The sequence below is a fragment of the Prunus persica genome, chromosome G4 (assembly GCF_000346465.2).
Source record: "Prunus persica cultivar Lovell chromosome G4, Prunus_persica_NCBIv2, whole genome shotgun sequence".
NCBI lineage: Eukaryota > Viridiplantae > Streptophyta > Magnoliopsida > Rosales > Rosaceae > Prunus > Prunus persica.
In genome coordinates this window covers 21861674-21869828 of record NC_034012.1, presented here as the reverse complement: position 1 = coordinate 21869828, position 8155 = coordinate 21861674, and the positions used below count along the sequence as shown (strand labels likewise).

Sequence of the window (8155 nt, the reverse complement as noted above, 5' to 3'; positions counted from 1 at the left end):
CTCGCCATTATTTTGGTTTTGCTCTTAGAGTGTTGGTGCGAGCTTCTCTTTCGCCGCTCCTTCTTTGATCGAGCATTTTGTGGTTGAGGAGTGAGCTTCGTATGAGACTTCCACCGAGTAACGAGCGTCCATCCTTCATTGTCATTGAAAGGCGAGTCACTAACTAAACCATCACCACCTCGATCGTTTGGTTCGCCCGCCACTTCTTTTGTACACAGATCAGTCACCTGATGTTTGCCCCTTGTTGATTGAAACTCCGATCTTTGTGACAATGCGGGCAATGGCACCAGATCAAAGGATCCAAACATAATTGTGGCAACATTCGCATCTGCGATTTTATCAACGTCCAACTAAATCCTTCCTTGCCTAGCCAAGTTCATAATTAGCTCCTTCAACACGAAGCACTTTTCTATTGGGTGGCTGACAATTCGGTGGTACTTGCAAAACTTAGGGTCGTTAACCCGGTTCATCTTTTCAGGTCGCTTACATTCTGGCAATTTGATCACGTTTTTTTCAAGCAAGTCCTCAAGCATACCTGCAACATCGGAGTCAGGGAAAGGGTATGTCTTTTCCTCCAGCTCCTTCAAGGTTCGTCGATGTCTATCCACCTCTCGGGATGGCTCCATCCTTTTAACTTCTCTTTTCTTGTCTCAGGTGGAGATCTTGACAGGAACAGTGTTGATTGTCATTGCTTCCTTAATAGGCTTCTTAATGGGCTTATCTGTCTTTTGCCCAAAAACTCTCCTTTTTATGCTCCATGATAGGCTCATTCTTTCCTCCATGGCTAGCTATACTTAACTCCATATCATGGGCACGAGTGGCTAGCTCCTCAAACTTGTGGGGTTTAATTCCTTGTAGAATGTATAGTAACTCCCAATGCATCCCTTGAATGCACATCTCGACTGTCGATATCTCCAAAAGCCTATCCTTGCAATCCAGGCTTAACGAGCGCCATCGATTGATGTAATCGACGACAGGTTCATCTTTCCATTGCTTGGTATTTGTGAGTTCCATCATACTCACGGTGTGACGAGTGCTATAGAATATGTTCAAGAATTCTCGCTCCATTTGATCCCAACTATCAAGGGACTCGGACTCTAAGTCTACATACCAATCAAATGCATTCCCTTTTAAGGAACGAACAAATTGTTTCGCCAAGTGGTCACCCTCCGTCCCAGCATTGTTGCAACGTGTTGTTTTGGGTTGCCCTTTCCATCTAATTGTTAGAACTTAGGGGGTTGATATTCCGTTGGCATCCGCAGGTTGTTTGTCCTCCTGGTGTATGGCTTGGAAAATATGAGTTTCTCTTGGGACAGTCCTCTGTATTGAACCCTGATGGTGTTCGTGATCATGTCCTGAAGTTGTTTTATCGATAAAGAACCCACCAAGGTGGCGTCGCCTTTTTCGTGCAACTTCCCACTCGACTCTATTTCATGACCCAATCCTTTCTTGCTAGATTCAGCTTCATGATGTGGTCCTTTCTTGTGTACGTCTTGACTAGGCTCCTTATCCTAATGTGCCTCCCACTTGTTAATGAGAGAAGCGATCTGCGCATCTTTCTCTTCGACCATCTTCGTCAGTTCGTGACCGCTTCGCTCATATGGGCCAGCTGTTATTCGATAGACATTGCTCTTGTCACCATGACATGCATGGCCATAGAATAAGACTCTCCTATGGACGTCGAGGGTTTCATGGCAATCTTCTTCTATTGGTCGTCAGACCGGGATCCATGGTATGAGCCTGAGATCGATTTAGCGTCTAAAACAGGTGAGAGTGAACGTTCTCTTGAATTCTTCGAGCCTGAAAAACTCCTTTCTTCGTTCCGAGAGTTTCTTTCATCCGCTCGAGAGGTATTCTTCTTTGCCCCCAAGGAGACCAAATTGATAACCTGTTCACGCCTTCGGTTCACATCTTTCGCCTTGGCTTGAGTCAGTATAAAAGTGACATGTTGAGTTGCGGATATCGCCTTGGCCTTGCTCTAGGTGAAGATCCCAGCAGAATCTCCGCTTGAGAATGAGGCGCTCACACTTTTGCCTCTCGTCACGGGAACGGTTTGAATTTGCTTGGAAGCCATCGTTTTCGGTGTGTTGATTGATTTTGGAACTGGAAAAAGAGATGAGAGGCAGAGATTGTCCCATCAGGTGTGCCAAATTTGTAAACACGAATTTCTTGTGACAAATGAGACAAGAACACATGTACAAAATAATGTTTGTATTAATGAAATTTAGGGTTACAATCGCTGTATTAAATCCTCTAATTCGATCTCCAAAGTGTTTAAAGAAAATTTGTGTTTGATACAAGAGTTGTAGAGACTTGATCTTGATCAAACGGGTAGCACAAGGCTTGTTTGGTGTTTGGATTTTTCTAGGGTGGAGGAACCGGCACGTATTTGTTGTGCTTGGTGGCTCTTCCAAAGTGAGGTGAAGAATGCAGAGAGTTTTCTGTTTCTTTTGAGTAGGGATGGGCGCGATCCGGTTCGGTCCGGTTCTCACCTCAAATCGAAACCAGAATCGATACTATTTAACCGATCTGGTTCGATCTGGTTCAGGCAAAAAAAATTTCAAAAATTGGCCAGTTCGGTTTTGACCAGTTCCAGTCCGATTTTGAACCAGATTATTAATTTTTTATTATTTGTAATTTTTTTCACAAAAAATTATAATAAATAACTTATTTTTTTGGCTTAAAAATTAACAAATAATCCAATTCATACATTTAGAAATTTTTTGAAGTTGAACTTGGAAAAATATTGATTATAAAATTTAAAATATGGCATTAGATTTTAAAATTTTGTAAAAATAAAAAACATATATATATGACCAGTCCAGTTCAATCCGGTCCGGTGTAGTGCCGTGTAAAATCGAAATCAAAACCGGTTGGAACCGATTTCGGTCCGGTTCCTGTCTGGTTTGTTGACTTTTTTGGTCAACCGATTTTTTTTCACCGGTTCGGTTCGGTGTTCCGGTTTTTCGGTCCTAATGCCCACCCCTACTTCTAAGTGCTTGATCTGTCCAAGCCCTCTCTTTAGTCTTGAGGCCTTCTATTTATAGGCTCTTGCAGGATGCTTGACCTAAATACCTTCCTTTGTGGAATTCTGATTTGATTTAAAATCAATTCCAATAATTTGGCAATTTAACCAAATTATCTTCGATTGATTGACTTGATTAATATTTGATTTAAATTAAAGTCAATCACAGAAAATTCTTTCATTTAATTTTGTCTTCACTTTGAACCATTTGATGCACTTCGTCGGATGTCGACACGTGTCACTTTTGACAACTAATTCAATTTTGATGAGTCATATGCCACATGAGCGAATTATGGGGCCCACAATTCAATCCACCGAACCCTAATTATTTTCTTATCTAATGTAATTTATTGCGCCAAAATTTCTTTGTTTACAAAGTCCTTAGAAGTCATTTTACAAAAAGGATAAATTTATCTTTAAACTTTTAAAATAAGGTGGGTTGAAATAGAGGCACTAAAAAAATCTAATTTTGTTATAAAAGTAGGGGGAATTGTAGAGAGTAATGAGAGGAAGAGAGAGACAGAGAATTTGTTCTATGAACTTGTTGTCTTCATCTTTGATAAGTACCTATTTTAATTATTCTATGAAATTAACCCACTAAATGTAGATTAAAGACTACTAATTACTATACTAATAACATATGTTACAAAATAACAAAAAGTGGAAATAATATGGATATAATGGTGGTAATCCACATTCCATGGATTTATACAGAATTTATTGTTCTCTTTATTAAAGTTCTGTTTGTTGGTAGGCTCGTGCTCCCTTGAACCGAAGCCTCATTTGTCTTCCAAAGTTCTGTTATATAGCTTCTTTTGTCAAGTAAGAACAACAAGGATCCGTGGCGCAATGGTAGCGCGTCTGACTCCAGATCAGAAGGTTGCGTGTTCGATTCACGTCGGGTTCAATTCCTACGATCCTCTAGAAATTTTTAATTTTTGCACAAAAAATGTCAGCGATACGTGATAGATGACTGTTTCTTTTAGACGGTCAGGTTTTTGTTTTTTGATTTTTTGGGAGGCGGGTAAGTTAATAAGTGAGGAAATTCGCTCTTGACGATATATGTTGCCTATATGTTATATATGCAAATTCTAAATATAAAAAAAATATGCGGAATTCGCCCATAAACATGAAAAGATAAAAAGGGGCATAACAATTTGATAATTAAGCGATCAAGCTATTTAATCGATCAAATAATACATCTCTCTCATCAGAAAGTTACAATTAGTTTCCGCGGGGCCATGTGGTGTGGGCAACTTCACCCCCTCAAATTACTGTGGGAAAACAGTAGCTACAAACTTGATTGAGAATTTGCAAGCATCTTGCATTAATCGCCTACTGATTGTTTGCAGCGTCTTCATCTTCCTCCGGTTTCACAAAGAATTCAATATAAGCAATTCGACTAGGTTGCTGATATCCAGCAGAATCGATACGTGGGTGTGAAGTGGACGGCCTTGCCACTGAAACAAGGTGTTGAACTTTCAGCAATCCACCTCTCCCAATAGTCAACTTGCTTCCTCTATTATCTTTAATTACGCTGCCTGGAATGTTAGAAGTTGTAGCTCGAAGGAACTTGTATTTGTACCTAAGAGCATTAGGGTCAGAACCAACACAATTAACAAACTAGAAGTGGTGCGGTGGATGTAATGTTCGAAAGTCATATTTAAAACATACTTGTAAGATACTTGACGATCACAATGAAATGCAACCAAAAGATCAGTATTCACATAATACATCAAGTCTATCTGCAATAAAGACAGATTTAGAACTCTGACATTTGGAATCATCACAGTAAGTGATTGCTTCTAAGATAGAAACAATATTTACCTGCAAATCCCCATGGCCTTCACCTCTGAAGGTAACGATAGGAGGAACTGGTTGTAGATTGATCTGGATGCTTGATCCAGGCCACTCAAGATCATCAATTGCTTCCTTCAACGCTGCAGACTGTTGTTTAGATTAGATGTCAAACAACAATAAGGTAAAAAGAACTTCAATATGAGTCAAGAACATATTCGATATATCCAGAACATTTATATTTGAGTGCTACTTACTATATATTGTTCAGTGAATACATGAACCCATCCTCCACAAGTATCATTAATTGGTATTCTTTCCCTCTTCTTTTGTTTTCCGGTTAAAGGGCTAAAATTAGATAACGCCCCCTTGGGTTAGAGGACCTCCCTTTGGTTTTCCTTGTGGCACTCATTACCCCCTTTTCTAATATCATAAATTACCCTTGTTTATTACTCTGGATTGACGACCTTAAAGAGCACCGAGGGATACAGCATACTCTAATGGCACACCTCAACTGTAATGCATGCATATCCATTATCTTATATATTTATATATATGCCCAAAGAACTAATTTGATTCGTGATTCAAAGATGGCAGACAGACACACAGACAAATGATGTCCAGATAAATACTTCAATTACATTAAACTATCACACACCTTGACCATTCTAATCTTATTAACCTCAAACTTCATATTTATGACAAATATGATGCACAACACATATAGTGGCAGGTAAAACTGATAATGAAAATAAGGAGATCAATAGAAGTTAATTTGAAGATCTTTTGGAGAAGGTACCCACTCATTAAATGGAAAAGAGGTTAAATTGAAGATAATATGGATTCTTGTCAGTAACTAACCAATTCTTTATACTTTTAAAACACAAATCTTGGTTTTTTGAAGCAGATATGGGTAGAAAATCATTTGGCCAGATGGAAATAACAAATACTTTTAAAACAAGCAGATATGGTAGAAAGTCATTTCGCCAGATGGAAATAGGAAACATGCAATGTGAAGAATGTATAAGAAGGTTTTCAGGGGACGCTTCAGTTGCAACCTTGTTGCACTTGAAGCAGCATGCTAAAGGGCATTCTGAACCTATAACAAAGTCACACCAGGTCTGATTTCTATTTTATCCCCATTACATAGAAATTTCAGTATCTCGTATGTAATCATTTAAATATTGAGAGAGAGAATGATGAAGGAGAGAGCAGTTTGTACGCTCTTCATATGAGTATATATGAATGATCATACCTTAACAGTGAAAGTGAGTGGGGTGCTCCCTGCAGGTTCAAAATTGTAGTCCCAAGAAACTGTATCTGGGATTCTTGTCCTGATCTCTGCATAAATGCAAGCATCCAACGAATCAACAGACCTAACAGAACATGTAAGAAAACACTGTCATGAATAGATTTGATTGATTTGTCATGGATTGAAAGCATAAATACAAGGATCATGAAGTAGCTAGTGTATTACTATTACAATTGCTGACTTAAGCATCTCCAAATGAACACAACTTATCTGCTATCACATAATCTACAAGGAATATTCAATTGTGAAAGAAAGAAGGGGAAGAGTTCATAAAATAAGATTTAAAAAATCCAAATGTATTTTGAACTCGAAAAGCAGCAGAAAAGCAAATATAGGTGTGGAGCACCATAAAGAGTTTGTATGACAACACAATATTTCATGTAATTCATGTGATAAAAGGTACACAACAATGTGGTACAAAATCAAAGATGATTTAAGTAATTTAGTGAAAAATGGAGCATATGAAGAAGAAGAAGATACTTGAGAAGAAGCTGCATGTCGGGCCCCGGATATCGAATTTCTAGAATGCTTGATTGTCCAGGAACTGAAAATGTGTTCAAACAATCCACAAAGAGCCCCAAACTGACTCCAAACCTGGGCCGACCTTGCCCGTTGTATTCATAACGAGTAAAAAGCTACAAACCAACACCCAACCAACCAACCAACAGAAATTTTCTCAGCGATGTCAAAAAATAAATAAGGCATCTGAATCTGATCTGTTGTGATTTTCTTGGGAGCCAAACAGAAACAGGGTGATTAAGCATTTTGTATATACTGTGAGTAAGAAGTGAAAAATCAAGTAAGTGTTAGCAGTAGTATTTGTAGTACCTCACGCTGGAGATAAACTTTGGCCTGAAGACAACCGGTTTCCTCGACAATTAAAACGACGCCGTGTTCTGATAATTCCATGACTGCGTCCTAAATTGCAAAATGGTAAGTCATGAAAAAGCCCTAGATATCATAGCAGACTCGTCTTCCACAAAGCATAAAAAATTAACCAACATTCATCTGTGGCATATGTGAAAAATTTGAAGTTGGGGAGGAACCCACCGACCCACCTGCTGGCGTTTCCAGCGGACGGTGGTGAGGGCATCGACCATACCCTGGACGTTGTCGAGCTGGCACACCAGATCAGGGGCTTCTTCTGCCGACGACGACGGCGAGTTCATTTTCCTCTTAATTTCCCGCCACACAAACGCTCTCTCTTGCTCTCTCTCTAACGAGTACTGAAATTTGAGTAATGGCCTGGCGTTCCTTTTGAAATTATCTTCTAATTATAAGCTCTTTGTCTTTGTTTCAGTAAGCTGGGCGGGAACCTTCCCTTCCTTACTCCACTATGATCTTTCTTTTGTAGGGAACCTTCTCCATTAACTAGGGCCACTTTGGAATTGTTGTCACTTTTTAAAAAAAGTTGCTTCTGCTTTGATACAGGTCATTATTTGGCCCATGAGCCTATGAGCCGATGGAAGCCCGCCCAGCCCAAAAAAAAAAGCCCAGCCTGACCCATTATTCAGTGGGCTAAATCTGGACTAGAGTGTCTAAAGCTCAACCCAACTCATGGACCCGATTCACTTCAACCCACAAAGGCCTAGTCTAACCCGCTCATTAAAACCCGGCCCATAGGCCAGCTACATATATAATTATATATATAAGTAACGATTACTTTTTTGTGGGAAAGAGGTCCAATACCTCTTGTTAGTAACTATTACCTTGGTTTTCAGAGCTCTTGAGAAAGGCCCATTACCTCTATAGAAAAGAAGCATCACAAGCTCATCTAATGATTCTAACCCTAGCCGCTAGACACTCTCCACTAGGGGTGGGCATCGGAACCAAAAAACCGATCAATTGAACCAAACCAGACAGGAAAAAACCGAAAAAAATCGTGTTGACCAAAAAGTCAAACCCAATTCAAAAAACTGAACCAAACCGATTCTAATCGGTTCCTGTTCTGGTTCTATAACCCAACAAACTGAACCAGGCCAAATCGAACAGGTCAAATTAAAAAATATATAATTTTAATA

The 8155-nt window shown here is 39.3% G+C and overlaps 1 protein-coding gene and 1 non-coding gene across 3 annotated transcripts; one reads left to right on the top strand and one right to left on the bottom strand.

The window, feature by feature from the left end:
- Nucleotides 3861-3932, top strand: TRNAW-CCA. Its single transcript has one exon. It is a non-coding gene; the product is annotated as a tRNA-Trp (tRNA).
- LOC18780110 lies at nucleotides 4156-7443 on the bottom strand. Of its 2 annotated transcripts, none has more exons than XM_007211612.2 (7): nucleotides 7193-7443; nucleotides 6963-7052; nucleotides 6615-6769; nucleotides 6078-6198; nucleotides 4853-4972; nucleotides 4700-4770; nucleotides 4156-4610 (listed from the first exon to the last, which is right to left on the bottom strand). In XM_007211612.2, the coding sequence occupies exons 1-7, from the start codon at nucleotides 7301-7303 to the stop codon at nucleotides 4361-4363; spliced, it is 918 nt and encodes a 305-aa protein (XP_007211674.1). In that variant the 5' UTR covers nucleotides 7304-7443; the 3' UTR covers nucleotides 4156-4360. The 2 variants fall into 2 exon arrangements, with proteins under 2 accessions (XP_007211674.1, XP_020417798.1); XM_020562209.1 differs by having other exon boundaries at nucleotides 7185-7251.